The following is a 25,169-nucleotide window of genomic DNA, read 5'->3' on the forward strand; positions in this document are numbered from 1 at the left end:
AGGGCTTTTAAAATTCAGACAATTTTAACAGCTATAGTTCTTTTCTCACAAATGAATGTTTTCAGTAAGTTCATGACAATCTTGTCTATGTGTGTTGACAATTATACACATATAATTATAGATATTACACTTTTCTATTACACATAGTAAATGCATACTGCAGTATGAAAACGAATTTTGTTGGCTCTTAACAAAAAAGTAGGGACTTTATAAATGTGTAGAGGAAAATATGGAAGATTAAAAGGGCAAAAGATAATAACTATATGGTTGATAATACTGAGTGATACTCACTCATCACATGGCATGCACAGGTAAATGATCTTGATTAGATCCACTGCAAATAATCACGTTATCATTCAAACAGCTTTCTAATATAGTTATAGATTCCTCAATGTTCCATTATATTCAGGTTGGTAAGAATTATTTCTGTTTAAATAGCATTTAAAAGCTACAGTATAAAAATAAAGCTGAACTGCTAAAATAAGCTTGATAAAATTTTATGTAAAAATGTATGAGGCCACATAAAATAAACACAACAGAATAAAACTCCATTTCATTTTACTACTCTATGAAAGAGAGAAAACTGATCAATATAACTTGCTGTGCCCATCTGGTTTTATTCTTTTTCCTTTCTTTTAAATGAAAGCCTATAGGGTATTAAGTATGGAAAGATTTAAGTAATATTCCTTAATTTCCTTAACTCCTTAATTTCTGTAATACATTCAAAACTAAACTGAGGAATATATTATTTACTGGGCATTTTATATACACACATTCTCCTATCTGAGAGGCATTATGATAAAGCAGAATAATTCTTAATAACTAAAAGTATAACTACTGATAAAAAAAGTGATAAACTGATAAAAAACTGATAAAAAAGTTTTGTCTTAGCTATTTATGGGAAAACAATAAAATAATGATCAAGAATGATTTTGCAACTAATTACGTTGCCATTATAACAAAATACAAATAAAAATTAGTGAGCCACAATTTTAGTTGTCTACGATTCATCAAGAAATCCAACTCAACTGAATACATATATATAAAAATACTTTAATCTGATTCCTCTCTCATCTTCATTCCCCATTGCCAAAACCCAATCCATCAGTTGTCTTTTCAAGTTCTTCAAGAAGCAGAAACCAGTAAAAAATAAGATTATGTTATGAGCTGAACTATTCAAATTCATATGCTGAAATCCCAACCCCTAGCTCCTCAGACTATGACTTTATTTCAAGATAAAGTCTTAACAGTCAATTAAGATAATATAAAGTCATCAGAAATGGTTCTAATCAAGTATGATGTTGGGGAAAAAAAGAAAAAGAAGAAAGTTTTCAGACACACACACATACAGAAAGAATACCAAGTGGAGAAGAAGATGGCCATGTTCACGCCAAGGAGAGAAATTTGAACAGAACTTTGTTTATTAATCTGCTCAGGCTGCCATAACAAAATGCCATAAAATTGATTGCTTAAACAACAGAAATTTGTCAATATATTGGAGGCTAGAAAGTCTAAGAACAAGTTACCAGGTTTCATTCTGAGGCTTGTCTTGGCTTGTAGGCAGCCACCATTTCACATGTGCTGACTTGACCTCTTCTTTGTGTGTGTAGGGAGAGAGCTCTGGTATCTCTTCCTTTTCTTATAAGATGCATCAGCCCTTATGGCCTCATGTGACTTTTATCATTTCTTGTAAGCCCTGTCTTCAAATACAGTTACATATGAATTTGGGGGGTGGGTGGTAGGACATAAACATTCAGTCCAGAACATTCCCTCACAGCATTCAGAAGGAAGCAAGCCTGCCCATATCTTGATTTCAGTTATCTAGCCTCTAAAACTGTGAAGTAAAAAATTTTTGTTGTTTAAGTCACCAGTTACAGCAGGAAACCCTGGCAAACTGATAGATCATAGGAGGTTTATTAGCGGGAAGGTCTCCAAAGAGAGAGGGAGAGAAAAGGGGAAGAGGAGATCCTATGAACGTTAATGCAGGCCTGCGGCCTGTGAAAGAGAGTGGGAAGAAAGAAGAGTTGGGTAGGAAGAGCAGTAGACTACAATGCAATTCTGAGAAAGTTTTGACCAGCCAATGGGATGTCCTTAGGCAAAGAAAGATTATCCATTAGAGGAAGGAGTCCTCTGTTAATCAGGATGGCTAGGTTTGGCCACACTCAGTCACTGGCTGGAAAAGGCCTAAGAGTTATGGCCCTGGCATGGATACAATGATGGATCCAAAGCTGTGACAGCTGGAGGCTGTCAGTCAACTATGTTTCCTGCAGCAGGGTCTCTTAAAGGGAAGTCTGATCAGTGTTATCTCCGGGGCTGTCACAATCACAAAGTCCTATTGATTGTACTTCCTGAGAATCATTCAAATTCACTTAAAGTATTCATCACTGCTATAATCAATCACCTTGACTTGATATAGCTTAATACCTGTGTACCTCTATCTGCTCTGGTCACCCACTAACCTCCCCTCCATCCTCTAAAATCTCCAATGGTTTCCTATTGTTCAGGAGTAACAATTGTGTAATATGGCCTATAAAGTTCAACACAGGATGGCTCATACTTACCTTGCTGGCCTCACCTTGCTGTTTCCTCTACATTCTGCTTCACCTTCTGCACTACAGCCACAAAGACTTCTAACTTGTGTTCCCTTATAATGGCCATGTGTTCTCTGTCATTGGCCTCACACTTTTCCCCACACACCACACTACTGCCATGTTAACGCCTATTCACCTTTCAGCTCCACCTTCCTTAGAGAAGTTTTCCCTAATCCACCTGGCTAGGTTACAAATAAACACCTAATATTGGTTTCCACAGCACCCCTGTACATCTCCTTCAAAGTACTTATAAATGATACACTTGCATACTTTTTTGTGTAACCTTTTTGTCTTTCCTACTAGACTTAGTTTCATGGGAGCAGGTGTTTTTGCTTACCATTATACCCCTAGTACACAGGGAATGGCATAAAGCAGATGCCTACTATCTATTAAATGAACTAACTAAAATATATGGATTGACAATATATATTGTGTTTTCTATGTATAACAACAAAACCTACAATTTTTATGTTAATCATTACCCCTGCGATAAGAGAAGCCTGAAAAGAACATCATCTCCAAAAATACACCACAGCAAAACCTATAGGAGCTAGCCAATTTTTTTTTAATTTTTTAAAATTTAAATTCAATTAGCCAACACATCACTAGCTTCAGATGTAGTGTTCCACAATTCATCACAATTTTTAAATCATAATATGGATAACATCCTTCTGGCTCAGGACAGGAAAAAAAAAAAAAGGACTAGAATAATTAAACATATTAAACATGTACTCACTCCAAGACTTCTCAGATACTCATTTGGTATGTTTAAGTCAAGCCCAGGTGATTCTCATATCCAAATTAGAACCACCTATATTCAACCTGCACCCTGTTCTGAGTAGTTTCATTTTTATCTTTTGGGTATACAATTACCATGTTGTAAAATGTACATTTTACACTTAAATAATTGAAGTTTATCCATTCAAAAGCCAAAGGGACTTTTTTTTTTTTTTTTTTTTTGGCCTTCTTTTAAATTCTTGGTATTTGAATGTAACTGTAGGCAATGCTAAAGATATCACTGGATAAATGAGTTAATTTTATTCTTTTTGATATCTCAAGATTATTATGGCTTTTCCACTTTGACGTAAAACAGCAATGCTCTCAGGAGCTGTTGATCCCATGTTGAAGTTCTCAGGCTACTATGCTTTTTTAAAATTCCTTTGGCTTGTTTTCATAACTATTCTTCGGTCCTCTCTACTGGCCCATCAGCTATCAAGCTCTGTCACTATCATGACCCTGACTAAGTGCAGCACTGAAAAGAAGACTCTCCCAATGAGGTATCCTGCCACGGTTCATCTCCAGTAAAATGTTCACTGCTAACACCCAAAACTTTGGAAAAAAAAAATCAAATGCATATTCATCTATGTTTAGAATACTACAATGTTGTTTTCTCTGATCAATCCCTTTTCTCATCCAGTTCCCCATAATTCAGTACATAACAATCAATTCCTGTGTTTAGACTTGTCTTCTATTTGATGGTATAGTGGTAGACAGCCATAGGTGAAATAAATCCTAAATAAGTATTATATAACTTAGCTAGGACGTGTCCTGTAGGAGAGTGCAGAGCACATAACCCCGTTGTTTACTTCTCACCTTGGTCTTTTCATGGATTTCCTAGTATACTTTTCAGGTACTAAAGCTTAAGATATACAGCTTGATAATTCTTCTGACCTACACTTCTAAGAATTCAGCATGGAATTATTTCCCAACCACCTTTATTTATTATTATATTTTTTTATTTTTCAGATTTTACTTATTTATTTGACAGAGAGAAAGAGGGAGAGAGCACAAGCAGGGGTACAGGTAGGCAGAGGGAGAGGGAGGATCAGGCTCCCTGCCAAGCAGGGAGCCTGATATGGGGCTCGGTCCCAGGACTCTGGGATCATGACCTGAGCTAAAGGAAGATGCGTAACCAACTGAGCCACCCAGGCACCCCTACCAACCAACTTTAAATTCCTATTTACAAATCAGCATTTCCAATGTTCATTCTACCTCACCTCCTACTCTCTGATCAACCATTGCTCCCAGCAGATTTCTCTTACAATCTCTCCATATCCCACCTTATCTCTAACCTTGTCAGACTTACCTCTACATATAAAACACTACATAGAGTATATGAAGAGGTATCCAAAAATACAGCAAAACCCCCAAAATATATTATGAATGCAACTCTAGACATATAAAATTACTAATAATGTTAATTTTTACCTAGTATGCGCATATGTCAAGGCACTAAGCCAAGCAGCTTACAAGCATTACCTGATACAATCCTCACAACAGTCTATAAAAACCTTCATTTTAACATAGAAAGGCAGGGCTTAGAAAAAAATTAAACTTGAAATAGTAAATGGTAGAGCTAGGGTTCAACATAGACACTTGACTCCTAAGTCTGGGATCTTAAGCATTAAGCAAAACTGTCTTCCTAATGAATCGAAGTAATTTTAACTGAGGTCACGAAATCAGCTACCAAAACAGTCTTCTGATCCCCAATACAATGACCTTACATTACACCAAAATGAATATATTATTTTAGTGAACTACATTTTCTGGTTCATTCTTTCATAGTAAAAAGTAATAACCTGGCAGCTATTTGCATTAACAAGTGCATTTATGTTCTGATTAACCATCTCTAAATTTTGATCACAGCAGCAGAATATGCTTTTTGTTTATCCAAAAGGAAACCTTATTCGGTTTTATCAGTATCATGATTTTGTTTAGAGAGCAACTGGGCCCAGCCCTAAGAGATACATAATGATCATAATAATTGGTGTAAACCAATCATGAAAATATAATTTTCCTTTTGCCAGTCATTGTCTAGGGCTGAGCAGAAAAAGCAGTTCACACAAATGAGACAGAATGGTATGACTCTAGAGTGCGGTTTCTGGGAAAGATTTTTTTCCCTGATTAAAAAAAAAAGAACATAGGAAGAGAAGGCCTCTTTTCAGGCCCTCTTCTTCTTTCCTGTTTGAGACACTACTTTGTGGAAACAAACTCGTTAAAACCAAGATAGCCATCTTATAGAGGGAAAGGATGGAAAAAAACCCATAATTCTTGATAATCTTACAAAATCACTGAACCAAATCTTAGCCTGCCCATATTCATAAGTAAATAACAACAACAAATCATGTCCTCTGTTAAAGTCACTTTTAATAGGAGATTGCTTTACCTATAGGTAAAAACTTCCTAACTGATGAGGGCACTTAGCATTTTAGCTTCTCTGAGTTAGGCTGCCAAACTTTCACCACTCAAATATGTATTTGCTTCTAACTTTCTTCTTTTTAAGAATCTTCTAGGCAGGTTCTATTACCAATGCCCTATTCTAAATAATCACTTTTTTTTCTTTGCAGTTTTCAATAAAATAATATAGTGCCACAAAAAAAGTCCACTAAAAGTTATCAGTTTCATTCTACACTTTTTTTTTTCAGTAACCCAGTAGTCTCATCTCCATCTAGATCATAACCTTTTCATTTTTTTCTCTCCTCAGAGATTCAGCAGCCCAAATTCATGAACACAACTGTTTTTAAATCTTTTTTTTTTTTTTTAAAGATTTTATTTATTTATTTGACAGAGAGATTACAAGTAGGCAGAGAGGCAGGCAGAGAGAGAGAGGAGGAAGCAGGCTCCCTGCTGAGCAGAGAGCCCGATGCGGGACTCGATCCAAGGACCCTGAGATCATGACCTGAGCCGAAAGCAGCGGCTTAACCCACTGAGCCACCCAGGCGTCCCGAACACAACTGTTTTTAAACTGGACTCTGAAGTCCTAGGTGTTTCAGTCAAAGTGTAGCTGGTCTCTACCACTAAAAAAGATAAGATTTCAACATTAGAACAATGCACAAGGCCTCCCAACACGGGACCTGTCATGTCCGCTAGCCCTAGCCTCTCGAAGAAAAATTACTTTGCCTACAAGCTCTTCTGAATGGCTAACATCAGTTAATGGTGTGTTCTACAGTGCAGAACCCCCTACTCTCAACCACAACTTGATGTGGTTGAAATTGCCTCTGATAGGCAATTTTTCTAAGGTCTGTCAGTCTCTAGATTGGATCATGACGGATGATGTAGCCTACAAAGATAAGTCTACCAAGATAAGCCAATTAGAATATATACCATAGGAAATCAATGTAGAAGAAAACACACACACATAGGTGCAAACAAGAACATGAGACAATTTGAAGCTGTGATGGAGATTAGCTCATAAAGAGGCTGCAAGGTATACATAGTAAAGGAAATAATGGGTCACAGTAGCCCTAAATTACTAAATTACTTAACTTTTATTAAGAAAGTAAAAAGTAGAAGCCACTCCTTCTTACTTTGCAGCTCTTCATACAGTTTAGGCTCCTTTCTAGGCTAAGTCAGTCAAGAGCCTTTGTACATTCTTTAGTCTCTTTTACCAAGCTCTGACAACTGTGGAGGGCTTAGGCTGAAATGGTAAAATCCTAAAATCAAGGTCAGCTGAACTGCTGACAACCCAAGCCTGCAGCTGAATTTTCTGAAGGAGAAATAAACTTTTACTGCATTAAGCCACTGAGACTGAGATAGTTTATTGCCTCAGCATAACCTATATTGCCCTGATTAAAATATTCAGACTCTCACGTCCATTCTAATGTCTATAAAATCATCTACCTCAGAGGTGAGAATAGAGTAACATGTTTTTAAAAAAATTTTATAAAAGTTCTGTATAAGCCTATATAAATTAAAGGTGTGTGTCTATTATGCCTAATAAAAAGTGTATACATAATAACATAAGGTTATAAATATTCAGAATGTAGTATGTTGCTAACATGAATTGACATTTACAGACTTGGGTAATAAAAGAAGGTTAAAACTATCACATTAACTGGAGGAATATAAGCCTATGTGGGATAGTACACATGTACACATCTGTATGCAAATTAACTAGTACAGGAAGTTTATTTTTTACCTTTTCAATCTTTTGTCATATTACTGAGAAAATCAGTAAATAAGTAAAATTAAAATATCAACTAGAGACAAACCAAAGTATATTTTAATATTTTTTACTTTAGAAAAACAACACAATTTGGCTACAAAGAATAACATTATGTGCCAAACAAAATCTCCTAAGAAGATTCTGTATCTTCATGTTATTCTGAGAATTGCCAAGCCTCTGCCTAGTTTTTATTACAGGGGGAAAAATTGTATTAAAGAAAATAACAGTAAAGATCTCTGAGAAATGACTAGGAAAACCCTAAATGATTTCTTAAGAAAATGACTTTAAGATTCCAAATTTATGACTGAAGTATTTTTCATGCTGTTTTATATCATACTGAGCAATGCAACTTATCAAGAAGTAACTTTTAACCCAATTTTAGCTTTTTATTTTATTTCTCATGCTTGAGAAAAGACAGAGCATAAATAATTTTAAAAATATAGATTTGAGAGTTTCTTTACCAAAAATAAAATTAAAGGCAAATGTTGTAATATAAAAGATATATACAAACATGGGCAATGGAGATCATGATAAAACAACTTAATCTTTGAAGAGGTATTCAAGATATTTAGCTATTTAACAACTAGATATTTAGTTATTTAACAACTGCAAGACATAAAAATCAAGTAATCAAGACGGATACTGACTTTAACAACTGGCCCAAGTATACTAGTGAAGTGCGCTGATATATACCATTTGAGTATTAGTACTAAAGTTTCAAAATTCACATTTGTTGATTATTTCACTTTCAGGAAAACTCTGTAGTAACTAACCAGAGGAATCTCAATCAAGTTTCCCCTGTTTGTCCCAAATCCAACCTTTTTAATTACCAGCAAATGCATCTCCCAGTTACACTTACAATTCATGCTGATGACTGCAGTTATCTTAGATAACCATAATGCATATTATCTTGCGTAAATATATGCCTTATATCTATGTATTTTAAACAGTCCCAGTTGATGTTTCTGGAGAACCACAGATCATGAGTCCACAGCTCTTCAAATATAGAGAGTATGTGAAGTAAATTAAAATAACTGGATTATTACAGAGTTGATGTTAATACCCATTGCACCAACTACCTCACATTTCTGATCTTCACTTCCATGCTTTGCTTTAGTTTTTCCATACATTGTTCCTATTTCCTTCAGCTACTTATTTAGGAAACATTTGAATCTCTATTTTAGAAAAAGGTCTAAGGAATAAATAGTGTACAGAGGGCAGACAAGTGAACCAACTATTACAGTTTACTGGAAATACTGCCATTATACTGGTGCTATGCTTGAATATTTGTGTACCTCCAAAATTCATGTTGAAACCGAACCCCCAAGGTGATCGTATTAGGAGGATGGGTCTTTGGGAGGTGATTAGGTCATGAAAGTGGAGTCCTCATAAATGGGATTAGTGCCCTTATAAAAGCAGCCCCAGAAAGTACCCCTGCCTTTCCACCACATGTGGTTACAACTGGAAGGCACTGTTTATGAATCAAAAAGTAAGCTGTCACCAGTCACCATATCCATCAGTATCATGATGATGGACTTTCTGACCCAAGAACTGTGAGAAGAAATGTCTGTTGTTTATAAGCCATCTAGTCTGTGGTACTTTTGTTATAGCACCCTGAATGGACCAAGACAACAAAGTCTTCTGGGACCACAGAGGTTTTTTGATACAACTGATGTTTTATTTTCACCTTCAAAGACATCTAGGATTTGATAAATGCATGTAAACTCTCTGTTTGAAAAATGCACATCCATAAAAATATGGCACACTTGAGACTGGAAACAAAATAAACATGGAAAATAATGAAAAAAAGTTAGACTGAGGAGGACCTTAAATGTTAGGCTACATAATATGAACTTCATCCCATCAGATGCCATAGAATAACACTTCCCAATAGAACTTTCTGTGATAATGGAAATATTCTATACTATGCAGTCCAATATGGTAGACAGCCAGGAGACTCATGTGTTTACAGAGTTCTTAAAAGGTTGCTAGTGCATCTAACAAGCTGAATTCAATTTTAATGTACTGGAGTTTTTAAAAGTTCCCATGTAGCTAGTTGACTACCATACTGTACAGCCATAAAGCACAAGTGTAAGCATGATCAAATTTACATTTCAGAAGGAAGACTAGCTGTTTAGTGAGGATGGTGGGTTGGAAGGGAGACAGGCTTAGGGGTGAAGAAATAACTTAGGATGATAACAGAGTAGCCAAATAATGTGATCCTAAAGGAATGTGGTATCAACAGAGCTAGCCAAGTGGTAACTGTGGTCAAGAGCTATTTAGAAAATGAAACTGTATTTTCATTTTCATTTCACATCCATTGAGTGGATGCAAAGAGTAAACAAAAGGGAGACTTGGGGTGGCTCAGGATTCCAGTACAAAAAACCATGTATATGGTGATACCATTTACTGATACCATTTACCTTTACAGAACAGTGCAGGGAAAGTTTGGGGACAAAAATGATGATTTCATTTGAACTTTATGAGTTTGAATAGTATTTCCAGTAAAAGTTGGCTGGACATAAGTGATGGAAACTAAGAAAGGAATCAATAGCTTAGAGGTGGTTATTAAAGAAGCGAATTTTGGATGGAATACTCAGAACACACGGCCAGTTAAACTGCAGAGTTAAGGAAAGCGCCCAGAGAATACCCAAATATAGAAGAGGTGAAAGTCATTCTCCTCCACAAACATTTAATAAATATTTGTCTTCTAGAAACAGGGCAGGGGCTTTTAGGGACCAAAGATGAGTAAGATGCAGTTCTGTTCTCCAGGTCAGAGGTATAAAAAAACGCTAGTAATAGGAAGAAGGGTCTGTGGAGAAAGACGTTCATGGATAACATGGAGAATAAATACTGGAAGAGTTAAGAAAATCAGAAGCTGAAAGAAATGATAAAATATCAAATGCTACAGGAAAGATAATAAAGTGTCCATTAAACTGATGTGATAAAGTTATTAATTATCTCCTGCTAGGGCACTTTCAGAATAGCAGAAGTGGAGGGCAGCCTGGGTGGCTCAGTCAGTTAAGTGTCTACCTTTGGCTCAGGTCATGACCCTAGGGTCCTGTGATCAAGCCCAGCACTGTTTCTTCCTTTCCCTTTGTTCCTACCCACACCACTCAAGCTCTCTCCCTCTCACTTTCTCTCTCAAATTAAAAAAAATAAAAAATAATAAAACAAAACAAAACAAAAAACCAAAAACCAGAATAATATAAGTAGAAACCAGACTGCGGCAACCAGAGAAGCAAATGAAAGGATATCTCTGCAATGGAGGCTATCTCTCCCTCTCACCCATGTTATTCCTACCACATAGGATTTTTTTAGATTCCTTCTTTCCATGTCTTCTCAAGGACCTTCCTTTCCTTTAATTTCAACATTTCATTTTTTTTTTATTGGCTCTTTTCCTACTACCAACATTTGAATATACTTCAATATTATATTCTTAAATGTACATCACCCCCCTCCTATTCAATACTTCTAGCTAAAATTGTTAAGAGTGACAAAACATATCCAAAGAGAAAAGGCCGACTGAAAAGTAGATTCAGTTATAGAGAGAGTTTTTAGATCATTCATGTTGATTAGGAATAAAGATTCCAGGCTTCTACACAAATTTAATAGTTTTTGCTGTATTAACTGACTGTCCAAATAGCCTTATCCAGCCTCCCCCAATTAGCTTTATTCTTGCAACTGTATTCCTCAAAGTTCAATTTCTTATCACAAAAAGTAGTGATACTCTTCCACTACATGTTAAGCTCCCTGAGGAAAAATACAACACCTTAGTTATCCTTTAAGTTCCCATACCCAGACTGTTATGTCACTCAAACTTATCTGGTACCCTGAACAGTTCATTAAGTGACATAATAGTCATGCAAACTTATCATGAAACAATTTGACTGAATTTAAAGGTAGCCAACATAGTAACTTCTCCAACCACTTCTTCATAGTCCACATTCAGCACGTTACAAACATTCTCCCAACAACTGCACCATAAATGCAAATGATTTACTGATGTGACAAAACAAAAAACCCCTTAGCCCTTGGTTGTCCAAAGTGGACAGAGACAGGATAAATACTATCAAACACTCACCCCACATGGATATCAATCTATAAGGGTGGCATGAAATGAAAAAGGTTGGGAAGGGTTGCCCTAGGCCCAATACCCCCAATAAATTAACCCCCTTACTTTTATCTCCTAAAACTGTATACCTGATGAACACTGCTTAAGTAGAGAAAGTCCTATGATCACATGTAGAAAACAGAGTGGAGAGACAAGCTTTAAAAGCACTCCCTGAAGCCAAGATTACTCCAGGAGAAAAAAGAGACAAGACCAGTGGAAGAGATCAGAAAACAGTAATGAAAGAAAAAAAAAAATAGTCATTATCACTACTAAAATTCATTGAGCAGTTACTATGTGCCAAGAACTGTGCTAAGTACTTTGTATAGATTCTTGAAACAATCCTTTCTGATAAATCCTATCGTTTTCTCTATTTTACAAAACCTGGGCTGAACCTTAGATCTGCCATTTAATTCACATGAGGACATACAGCATGCATATTCTCATGTAAATCTACGATTAGAACTCAGGGAATCTGACCGCTCATCAGGCTACACTGAAATGGGATCAGGACAGCATAATGAAAAAGAGGTCAAGGCAGCAAAAATAACTCAAAAATTAAATGATAAGTAACAAATGCAGCCAAACTGTTCAGAATAATGACTCCTCTGGTAGAATAAAGAACACTTGGTAGTTTGAAGGTGATTAGTGACTACCAACTGAGGGTCAAAATGCAGTACACTTTTTTAGCCTGTCATAGGAACTTGTACTTTAAACTGCTGTATTAAGAAAAAAAAAAAAAAATATATATATATATATATTTAGCAAGATGGGTATGAATAATTTATATCCTTCCTTGAAACCTGGAGCAAAGGTGGATCAGGGAGGTAAACACCTCTTGTTTTTGGTAACTGTATTCTTTTCCTGCTTACATTCATATTCCTTTATTGGTAGTATCTGTACCACAATAAACACAGTCTGGTGAGTTAATAATTAGGATTGCAAGCATCTCTGCCAAGAGGTAAGTAAAATTTATTTCTCCTTCCATGGAATTTAATTCCTGAACTGAGAGACAAAAAGACTGAAAACCACTGCACATCTATATAGTGGAAAGAAACTTCTGTTTTGGTTTCTTACCTCCTAAACTGCTGTAGTTCCTACCTACTACCAAAACCTAACTCTTCAGTTACTCTCTGACTTTTTGGGATTAAAAAATATCCCCCTTAGTTATCTAGGACTGTTTCATGTGTTTAACCAAAATAGTGAGTGATACAAGCAGTAACCTAACCCTTTAATATTAATTAGAAGGAAGCAGGAAAGGAAAAGTACACAGGAGATGGATGAGGGACGTTATTTCTTTTGAAAAACCTAGTAACTATTTTCCCTACCTAAATATTTATTTTCTCTGTCTGGTCAAACCTACTTCATTTACTAGATATCTAGGTACAAACACTGTGCTTAGTCCTGGGTTAAAAAAATAAGTAAATAGCCTCTGTCCTCACAGGGTTTCTATGCGTCTTCTCCAGCCACTTCATTTCACAATGATTCTGCTTATAGCACTGATGCATAATCACCTTGACATTTTGGCACTTCACCACAAAGCCACATAAGCATTTCATAATATTTTAAGAGTATGACTAAATGGTTAGGGAAGGTAAGTTGCATCTGTACAAAGAATATCAATTCTTTAAGAATGTATAGTTGTTAAATATATTTCCAAGCTCTGAGTCTCTATATAAAACATTGAATATATCTTTCTTTGCTGAACAAATGATGGCAATCCAGGACAATTTATACTTGTTGAGAAAAATCCACTTTCCAAGGATGTATTAACACACAGAATATAAGTTCCAAGAAGGCAAAGGTTTTTCTCATCTCGAGCACCGCTGGTTCTTACCACAGGGCCTACCCCTAGCATACTGTAATCGCTCAAGCGTATTTACTGAATAAATGGCAGTGAGTAAATACATAAATGTTAAGTAGTCAAAGTATTCCCTGTTTTTGCCTAAAGTGAATGATTTCTATTGATGTCTTATGATTTTATAAGTAGTGCTGAAACCATATGTCCTCTGGGAGTATAAGAAAATAAATTCTGTAATGGAGATTCTTGTTAAGCAACCAGATGGAAAAGATATCATTACCAATCCCACGTTCATAATTCAATAATGAATTGCTCCAGGAGGAACTGAGGTAGAAATATGTATGATCAGATTAACAGAAGTTGCTGTAAAATATCACTACTCCCTGACTGTGTCTAACAAATTAAGAAAACCTCTGATGGAGGAAAGGGAAGTAGGGGTTGAGATAGAACGCTAAATTATTTCAGGTTGGCAGAGATACACTATCAATAAATGCTAAGGTTAACTCACTTTTTAAAAATAAATTTTTTTTTAATGTTCACAAAAAGCATTGTTTTAAATAGAAAGGTACTGTGCATATAATATTCACTTGATTTTTGTCTGAAAATAAGCTAGCCATTCTTATGTGCAGTATCACTTTAATTTGGTGTCTTTTAAGTAATCACAGAAAGCAGTATAGTAAATAGGCATGTTAAAAAAAATTCAGATAGGGCTGGATTTCAATGCAGTTCTGCCAAGGCCTATTTTGTTCACTCGGACAAATTATTTAACCTCTACTTCTACCTTTACAAGAATACTTGTAATACTTGAATACTTTACAAGAATAGTATTATTTGTTTTGAAGGTTTTGGGCAGGTATTAAAATGGAAAATGCCGATGACGTACATGGCATTGTATCTGGTACATAAATAACTAACACATGTTAGATAGCACGATGATAAGTAAAATTTCAAAAATAATGTTTCAGTTACAAAGTAAGGTTCTTTAAAAAAAAAATAACTAGTTTAGTGCCTTAGCTTATAGGTCTAGGAACCATTAAAATTAAATTAGTATTGGGTATTTGTCAACATTAAGTACAACATTAAGTATTAATAGGACCTGACTTTTTTTTTTTTTACTTTTCCAGAGATCCTGCACATTCTTTATTATCTATTTGATTGTGTGATTAGTGTCTCTCTGCTCCTCCAGTCTGTAAGTGCCATGGAGGCAGAACATCTATTTCGCTCACGTTGGATCCCCAATGCCCAGTTCTGAGCAGCTGAATAAATACTTACTGCCTGAATGAAGGCTAGTGTACTAAATTTCATGCTCATCTCACTATATAAAATAGCTTCCCCCCTCCCCATTTTACATCAAGAGATATTAGTTTAAGTGACTTGCTAAAATCAGAGAGGAGAAAAGTGTCAGGACTGGAATCTAAGTCTTTGTCTCCTAATACACCATACTGAATACAGCATTGAAAAGCATCACTGTCACAGCATGAAAAAATAACTAATTCCTTGTTTTTAAGGCAAGACCATTCTTGACAAAGTTATACCAAAATTGCTTTTAAAATAATCAAATACCTGCTAAAAAAAAAAAAAAAACCCTGTCATTTTTTTCTTGCTTTATTGATTTTACTGTGAGAAGAAGTCTTACAGAGAGGAAGGAAATCCAAGTATTATTAATTGAGATCTTCATTCCTCTTTGTTCTATCAATAAGAAGCAATTACCATTAAATTTCCAAATCTTTACCACCTACCTATAACAATATTAAAAAAAAGAATATTCATTCATTAGACAACTACTTATTCAGTGCCTATCATATGTTGTACATAAGGTTCAACACTTAGGATATAGTACCGAATAAGACAGAGAAGGAGTCTTTTCTCATAGAGACTATATATTTTAATCTTAGGAAGCCTACTCTTTTCCATATATATTTTTCAATTTCTACTGAGACAATCTAGGGTTTTTTTGGAATATTTTCAGCCTCAAAATGAATTATTATTATCTCCAGTCACATATTCATTATAATTGAATTAGATTAAAACAAAACAACTTCTAAGTTTCATGGAGTTCAAGTATTTTACAAATAAAATATTCTCAGCGTTACCACCCAAGAGTTAAGGAAATTATTTTTGCCCATTTTTTCTCCCCGGCACAAATAAACTAATGCTGGTAAGCTGTTAGAAGTACTTTCAACGTGGGGAGTCAAAATGGGCATTCACCAAAATAAATAGTTTTCATCCCATAATCTTGGAGCAAATGTATGAATTCTCAAAACTACTCAAACACTGTTAGCATCAATCAAGCCTGGAACATCAGGAAGCCACTCAGGTAGCTCCCTCAGCTCTTTTCTTGGTTGAATTCTTCAAATAGTGATGTCTTGGCTCTATGTCAGCTCTTCAGAAAGATAGTAACCACCTAAGCCACTTAAATAATAACCTTATTGTAGATTTTCAACCCTAAATTTAATACTTGAACTAAATGTTCATATATCAGATAATGGTTCAGAATGAATAAATGAGTATATTAGATGCTGGTTAAACTCATTATGTGCATTTTTTCTTAGCCAAATTTCAGAATTTGGCTATTAACATGCAATATGTTAGTGTGTCATCCAATGGAATCATACTGAAGGCTGTACCCTTCCAAGCTTTACAGAAATAAAGACAGAAAATCAATGGCAATAAACATTTATAAGATTATAAGTAAGATTTATAAGTAAAGATTTATAAGTAAGATTTATAAGTAAGATTATAAACTAGGTAGAAGCAAAATGAAAAGATAAGAATCATCCCCAAAAAGTTATCATCAGACCCATAATTTACAAGTATAAGAAACATAATATTCAAGGAACTATGGACCTTTAGAGGAATTATAGATATAGCATTAAGTAACAGTGAAAAAATAATGTCTCCTTCAATTTTCTTCTAATCTTTGTATCAGGAAGAAAGTCTCATATCGTGGCTATGTCTTTAACACTTTATGAACATGTTCTCACTTCCCCTTTAACAGAGAGTGGACCTGGATTTGCTGGCTTTGTATCCAATAGTATCTAGCTTAGATAATACTCTTTACACCAGTGGTTCTCAAATGTTTTGGTCTTGGGATTCCTTTACACTCTTAAAAATTATTACAAACTCCAGAGAACTTATTTTATATGTGGATTACACATATCAATAGTTAATATATTAAACCTAAGAAACTTTATAATATTTATCATTTAAAATAATAAATCCATTACATGGTAACATAACTTTTTACAAAAAATATACTTGTCAAAAAGAAGACTGAAAAAGGTGAATAATGGCACTGATAAAGACTTTCTCAAATTCCTTTAATATCTGGCTTAAACCAATAAAACTAGATAGAAGAAGGAAAACAGCCAGGTGTTCACATTTTTTCCTGCATTTGATCATTTGCAATGTTATTTGGTCGAAATATATAAAATCCATGTTCACATACATATGAACCCGGGAAAGGGAGGAACACTTTAATAGTCTTCTCAAATACTAGTGTTTATTTTTTTTAATACTACACCAAAACTCCACAAGAGGTGAAAACTACTTCAACAGTGCTCCCTCAGCTCTTTTCCTCAGCTCTTTTGAATTCTACAAATAGTGATGTCTTGGCTCTATGTCAGCTCTTCAGAAAGATAGTAACCATCTAAGCCACTTAAATAATAACCTTATTATATAGATTTTCAACCCTATAATCTTATTATAGATTTCTTCCAAGTCAATCTTACTACATGAAATATTTAAATATAATTGATGTCATAAAACAATTTTACTTCAGTAATAAAAAATGTATCAAATGAAGGCGACTGATAACAGTAATAAATGTCATTAATTTGATTATATAACTCCTTTTCTGCTTTATATGGCATTAAGTAAATAATAAGTGGCAATCAATCATCTACTTGTATTCATAACCTAGTACTTAAACAACATAATGACCTGGTCTACTTAATCCAAAGGCTGAGCATATGTCAGACCTAGACTTCCTGTTAAGGGGGAAAAAAGACGGAAAAACATTCAAAAACACTGGAATTTATCATCATAGATATTAGACCTTGGGGCACCTGCATGGCTAAGTCGTTAAGCATCTATCTGCCTTCAGCTCAGGTTATGATCTCAGGGTCCTGGGATCAAGCCCTGCGTCAGGCTCCCTGCTCAGCAGGGAAGCCTGCTGCTTCTCCCTCTTCCTCTTCCCCTTGCTTGTGTTTCCTCTCTTGCTGTGTCTCTGTGTCAAATAAATAAATAAAGTCTTAAAAAAAAAAAGATATCAGACAACATGGGACAACAGATAAATCACTTTATTCCTCTGAGTCATTTTCCTCACAGGTAAGAGGTGAAAGGTGTCATTTAAGTCATCATATATGTTCGAAATCTGAAATTTAAAGAATTCCATAATCAAGCATTCTGTAGTAAGAACAGGCTCAAAATGGTTAATTTTGTAAATTTAAACTTTTGAATGACTTAGAACTATTATTTATAGATGAATTCATTTTATAAAGCCTTTTTGGTAAGTGAAATATCAAATTTATCCATTTACAAATTCAAAATTTTGTATATTTGAAGTCATATATTTAGTTTTGTTAGGTATTAAACATTTGCTCCAATATTAAAATTGAATATGTTCAACTTCTTTTACTGTATAGGTTTCCCATCTCATCATGCAATTGTTAACATTTTGCTTTGAAGTACTTCGTGCCATGCAAAATGAGTGCTAAATGTTTCCGATTAATGGGGTACAGACATAGACTGAACCACAGGAAGTTGTTACTTTTTCCAGGTCAAGAACAGTGGAATGTAGTAAACTTTATATATTATAATCTAATCACTTACATGGCAGATTAAAGACTAATATGAGAAAATGCTCATAAGGAATAACTTTTCCTATACGTTTTATAAAATTCTATAAATTTTTAAAAATTTTTAATTTTATAAACTTAAATTTTTTTAATTTTTAATTTTACAAGTTTTATAAAATATTCGCAAGGCCTTTTGCAGTACTATTAATAAATAATACTAATTTTCTAATAAGCGAGAGGATTTTACAAAGAACTCTAAGTCTCACAGGTGCTACTAATAGGAATCCTACCCTTAGGAGGCTTGCATTCTGATAAGCAAAATGACAAAGTACACAATATATAGAAGAGAAAGAGAACAGTAGTAGAAGATGGCGTGGTCAATACAAGATTGCTTCGTCTTCAAGGGAAGTGTGCCCTTTGAGCCAGGTAAAGAGATTTGGAGGTGAGGTATAAATTTATAATTTATAAATGAAAGAAACTACTTGGTGGTTTAACTTCTTCCATTGGTACCACAGGCTTTTAAAGACAAATATCACAATCGCACTCAGGCGGGCATCCCTGATAATGCGGGCAAGCAAGTGCAACGCCAGGTCACAGAAATCTGCCTTGCTAGGTCACCAGGCAGCCCATCTCAGGTCTGCAGGGGAAGCTCACAGAGGCTCAGCCTCACCTGACTGTCCTGACGACGAAGTACACCAGCACGGCGCCGCTCACCACCATCAACACGGTCAGGGCCCGCTGGGTCATAGGCTTGTCGCCGGGGTTGGGGCTCACAGCAAGGCTCCCACCCACTGAGTCTTCTTCCCCCGCCTTCCCTCCGGAGTCGTCTGCTGAAAGCCCCGCCCGGGGACTACTGCCATTGCCGCCCTCAGCGCCCCGCGGCCCTGCGGCTTCTACAGGAACGCGGCCCGGAGACTGGGCCGCGGTGGGGCCTGGGGGCAGGGGTGGCGGGGTCCGCTGCCCGCGGTCCGGAGCCGCCTCGGCCGCCTTCAGCAGCAAAGCCAAAGGCCCTCCCAATCCTGGCAGCAATAGCAGCAGCAGGAGGGCGAGGGCCAAGAGGTGGCTGAGACAGGAGCTGCAGTGCCGGACCTTCATCGTCCCCCCGACCGCCCTCTCACCACGCGGGAGCCGCCGGGCCCGCCGCCCTGGCTCCAGGAGGAACCATGGGCGCAGTGGAAAACGAAGAAGTGACCAAATCCTGAACTGAGGCCCGGCCCTGGCAGGTGGCAGGGGCAGCAGCGGCGACAGCGGCGGCGACAGCTGCCCGGACAACCGGAAGTTCGTACATCTCCGCGGCCGGTGATACTACGGACGCTTTAGGTTGCTAACAAGTAAGGGCTGGCGCGTTCAATGACGTCACGCGCGTACTGTCTTCTGCGCACGCGCCCTGCCAGAAGGCGCTGATAAGCCCTGCCGTTTTGTCACAAGTAGGAAAGTAAACAGAAGAAGGTGGTGTCAAGTGAACAGCCGCTCTCTTTAGGGAACCGTGAGAGAGCGGAAGTTCATAATTGAGTTCCTTGGGGCCAAGCTGCAGAAACACAGCTAAACCTTGGCCAAGACGGGCTTGGCTTTACCTCAGCTCAGGTACAAAGTATGGACCTCTTTCTGCCTCTAAGACCCTGACCTGCCTTAGAGCATTTACTTTAGAAACTCGTGATTGTAAATTCATTCTCCGCCCTTCTGAGATAGAAATCCTTTTAAAAGGATTCACGTTGGTTTTAGCGCCAAGGGCTGTCTTGGTAAAGGAACATCTTTTTGAAATGTAATCGAAGAAGACGGCCACCCTTCTCTCTCCCAGTCCGTGTGGAAGGGTAGAAGAGCCTAACTCAGGCTCGCACTCTGTGCCAAGTCGTAAAACTGCTTTCACAAAATTAGGGGGAAAAGTCAGCATTTCCTTTGGGAAAGGCCAATTAGCAAACAGGATCTACGATGCACCCTACCCCGGCTTTTAAAATCTCCAGGAGGTTCCGAGGGCTTGAGCTGGAACCGAGTTGTGGCCTCTCTATTGCCATAATCTTGAATAAAACCTTCCTTATCTGTTTAATTTTGACATCCATAACAAGGAGCTTCGGTTTGAGCAGATAACCAACAAACAAAAAACGCCTGACCAGACCTGAAGTTAACATTTTTTTTTAAGTTTTATTTATTTATTAGAGAGAGAAAGAGAGCATGAGCATGGGGAGGGGAAGAGGAAGAAGCAGATGACCCTGGAATCATGACCTGAGCTAAAAGGCAGAGGCTTGCCCAAAAGAGCCACCCAGGCGCTTATCATTTGTTCTTTTTTTTTTTTTTTTTAAAGAAAGGTTATTCATTCAACAAATTGATTAGAATTTCTACTCCTTGCTTAGCAGTATGCTAAATTATGGGTATCTGACAGTAGACAAATAAGATGTGATCCTTGCTTTTATAGCATTTAAGTTCAAATAGAGGTAACACAATAAGTAATTGCACTCATTCTGAATTCTGAAATGTGTGTTATAAATGACAAGTACAACTTGTATAGTAAAACTTTGGTAAAGGGCTATTGTGATTAGTGTGGATGAGATAATATCTTTTAGCTGCTTTATGCTTTAGCTGGAAGTGATAGAATAATGCAATTGCTCCTGCCCAGTAGAATTGCAGAGACTAGGCATCTTAATGCTGGTTTGTAGTGTGAGGAAGAGCATTAGTGACACACCCTAATTTTAGCTTCCAGCCTGGCCTTTATCAGTAATAAAATGGCTGTTTGATTTTCCATCTCCCTTATTCACAACTTTCTTCAGAGCTATATATGGAAGAGGGTTGGTATTTAATGCTTTTCTACCTTTCAAAAAGTCCAATATACAACACATCAAAAAAATGCATCACCTTTCCTTCCTTACAATATGTCATTTTACCTTCCTTACAATATGTCATTTTACCAGTGTACTTCATCTTCATTAATGGCATTATTTGTCTCTCAGATGGTTAAAAGTGAAATCTTAGGGTCATCCTTTACCATTGATTTACCATTTGCATCAATCCTTGCCAGAAACTAGGACATATGAAGTGCTAAATAATTGAAATAGCAAAATCAAACTAATGCTTCCAAATGATTAGAGTATATCATGTTCTATTTTTTTCTCCAAATGTGACTCTCCACTACCTCAATCAGAATCAGAAATGGAATATGTTTAAACTGTAGGTTCTAAGTCACTTTTCCAGAAATTCTGAATTAGAATTCTTGGGAATGGGGATAAGGATTATCTATGCATTTTTACTAAGCTCTCAGAGTGATTTTCATTTGCAGTAACGTTCAAAGATCTCATTCCTTTCCCTTGCCACCTGCATCCAGATGCTGTCAAATTATCCACTTTTTCATTAATTAACTCTTTCCTCCTGTGCTTCTGACAAGAACCATTTTTTCATCTTACTAGGGCTATCCTCTAGCCTGCTTGGATCCCAGCCCTTTCTACCTTCAGTTAAACTTTATATATTACTATGAGCATAAACTTTCAAGCTCAGATCTATCTTACAAAAACAAAAACAAACAAACAAAAATATATCTTTTCCCAGAGATTCTGAGTCCTCAACAACAGTGATCTTAAGCTTGCAAAGCATCTACAAATTATTTTGTTCTTCAAAGAACACTATTATTTGTAAAGTATAATGAAAAAAATATTTTCAATTTCATCTCAGGAGCTGGAGCAAGATTCTTAGGAGAAAATACTGTATTTTTCTTGTGTAATAGAAAATTACAATTTGGGCCACACATGTTTATTTAAAAAACATTATCAAACTAAGTATAATTAGTGTTTCTGAATTGTTTCTGTTAATAGTAATACCACATGTTCATTCACTTGTTTTCATCTGGCTTGCAAACAAATTGTGCCAACCAATAAAGATTTTAAAACAAATAGGGAAGAAAAATTTCTATAACCAGGAATTTATATGAATTTACTTAATCTGTTTACTGGGAAAAGGCCACCATTATTCTGATTTATTAAGGAACACCTCAGCTAACATACAACAGTCTTCCATGAAAATATAGGTAAAAATCACTGGTCTGATGAGAAAAACCTAAAACCTTTGGTTTGGTATTCAGTACTAATTACATATCTATTATATACTAGATTTCATATTATCATATGTTAAACTATTATCTGTTTAATCCTCATCAAAAAAAGCAGATTATTTTTCCTGTTTTATAATTAAACTGAGACACAGGATAATCAATTGGGTGAAAATCTGCTGAATGAAAATAGAGGTGGGCAGTGAACCCAGGCAGCAGTAGAAGTGGTCTATTTCCTCCTACATTTCTATCTTCTCTTTACAAGTTTCCAATATTTGAGTCTAGCTTATTGTTTCAGCCAGCTTCGTTAGAATCAGTGCTAGATAATCAATACCAAAAAGATCTCAGGGGCATATAGCAAATAAGCATTTATTTCTCACATCTTTGGTAAAGCTGAGGTTGACTGACACAAGCTGACTTCATATAGGCTTGGTTTTAGGCCACAGATTTAGTTCATTTTTACTCCAGGCACCTCTCATTCTTCTGGGATCTCATGGCTTTGTGGGTCATGTTCTTCTCAAGTTTAAGATCAGACCTTCATGAAACAGAGTGCATGAGTGGCAAGGTAATTGGAGCCATCTTTGTCTTTTTTTTTTTTTTTTTTTTAACTGGTTACTCAAAAGTCCTACCTAATACCTTTGACATGCATTTCTGTGAAGGGAAGTGTTACATGGCCACTTTGGGCTTGCAGGAATCTGGGAGTTTTAATATTTATTTAGATGGACATATTCTGGTCTCTAGCTAAATTCTATTTGTTAACAAAGAAAAAGAGGAAATTTATATTGATAGGCGTTTTATTTTTAGTACAGTCTAATAGCACATAAGGTTCAATAAGTGTTTCCCGGTGTCAGAATCCCCTTGCTTGTCACTTAAGGATGACGGAAGGTAGGAAGATGGTTCAACTGTAATAGTCATCCATAGTCATATCTGACAGAAAGAATGTCTTATATTTTAAGAGGCAGAAACTTCCATATCAAGGAGACTATCTCTATTCTGAAATCCAGAAGGAAATAGAGTTCAATAGTCCAGAAAAGAGAACATGAACTGTTATTTCATCAGAAGGCCAAGAGAATTTACTGAAAGCTAGAATATGAAGGCAGAATTGAAATGTCAGATAGACAGCTAAATAAAGGGCAACAGTTCAAGAATAAGAGGATGATGCTATTGGGGTGAGCACTGCATAGCCAAGAAGGAATATGAACGAAAGTTATAATTAAGTATATCAAATAAAATGGCCACACAAATGGTGGTTCCTAGGAGGAAAGAAATAGGTGACCTTCTAGTTGCTCTGGACCTCTATGTAGGGAGTATTTTCTCCCTCCAATGCAGTGACCTGAAATTCAGTCAGAAATTGGATCGTGTTCTCTCTCTCACACACACACACACACACACATCGAAAGAGGCAGAGATGAAAGTTCTGAATGTCTGAAGTGGTTGGAATCTGTGGGGCAGGAGATTAAGAAAAGGAGTTTATAGAGGTCATGCAATTCATATGAGTGTTTCCTATAAGTACTTGACTGAGAACTGGGCTAGACAACCATACACATGGATGGTCAAGTCTTGTAAGAGAGTGCTGCAGAGGTGAGAACAGAACAGAGATATTAAGATATTAACGAGTGCTGGGGACTTTGGGGTTTGACCCAGGCATACTGAATAGACCTTAACACCTCCTAGCAACATGGAAATCAGGCTGAACAACTATGTGATAAAGGCCACATCCAGAGAAAGGTTCCACTTTAGACCCACTTTTAAAAAGCTTGAAACCAAGCCCTAAGAAGATTCTGAGAGGAGACAGTTTGGAGATTGAACCTCTCCAGTTTAGAGGGACTTGGAACACAGAAATTATGGTCTCAGGAACAGAGATATAAAGATTCAAGAAAAATGAAAAAAAAAAAGAAAAAATGAACAGAACCTCATGACCTCATGGGACGATATTACGCAGTTTAATATATACACATTGGAGCTCCAAAAGTAAAATCCAAATATAATGAGGCAATAAAATAGTTTTTTTTAAAGATTTTATTTATTTATTTGGCAGAGAGAGAGGGGGAAGCAGGCTCCCCGCTGAGCAGAGACCCCAACATGGGGCTAGATCCCAGGACCCCAAGATCATGACCTGAGCAGAAGGCAGAGGCTCAACCCACTGAGCCACCCAGGCACCGGCAATAAAATGTTTTTTAGAAAATGATAACAGAAGAACTTTCACTGATAGTGCCAGAAAGATCATAGAACCTTAAGCAAGGTAAAAAAAAGAAAACCACATTTAGACATATCCATCATATAGACAGTCACAAATATCAGTGTCCAAAATAGAAAATCTTGAGATTAAAAAAAATGCATTAAATACAAAAAAATAGATAAATAATTAGAAATGAAGACATGCATTTCAGTAGAAGCAATGGAGACCAGAAGACAATGCAATGGCATTTTCAAAGTGCCAAGAGAAATTTTAAAAAGCTATTAATTTTTAATTACACAGTGGGAAAAAAATCTTCCCTAAAACAATGGTGAAATAAAGATATTTTCAGACAAATAAAATGCAGATGCCGTTGTACAATACTGGGTTAAAATTTTACAAGTTTTAAGTTAAATAATTATCCTTCAATAAGCAAAATGCATTTTTAAAATCTCTTCATCCATAGGGCTAAATAACACAAAACTTATTCCATGTGATATAGTTTACACTATTTAACCTCAACTGCATTACTGGTTTTTATTGGACAAATTGGCATATCTAACTTCTCTGCCAGGCTTTGTAAAGAAAAACAGTAAAAACAATGTATGAGTTTATGTATGGTAAGGGTAGAAAATCACCAATGCTATAAAAATAGTAAGTTACTATAAGAATTCATGATTTTAATTTTACTTGATTGTATCTGAATTCTGTATGTC

At 36.2% G+C, this 25,169-nt stretch overlaps 1 protein-coding gene across 2 annotated transcripts in view; it reads right to left on the minus strand.

The window, feature by feature from the left end:
- Positions 1-19,558, minus strand: part of FAM174A (family with sequence similarity 174 member A) — a 38,049-nt gene extending 18,491 nt beyond the window's left edge. Inside the window, exon 1 of one of the 2 annotated variants that reach the window (XM_032335664.1) lies at positions 18,918-19,557. In XM_032335664.1, coding sequence (XP_032191555.1) covers positions 18,918-19,342 — 425 coding nt within the window. In that variant the 5' untranslated portion in view covers positions 19,343-19,557. Of the gene's footprint in view, positions 1-18,917 lie in introns of both variants that reach the window. The other variant, XM_032335665.1, reaches the window with a different exon arrangement.
- Positions 19,559-25,169: the final 5,611 nt, after the last annotated feature.

This window comes from Mustela erminea, chromosome 3 (assembly GCF_009829155.1).
Source record: "Mustela erminea isolate mMusErm1 chromosome 3, mMusErm1.Pri, whole genome shotgun sequence".
Taxonomy (NCBI): Eukaryota; Metazoa; Chordata; class Mammalia; order Carnivora; family Mustelidae; genus Mustela; species Mustela erminea.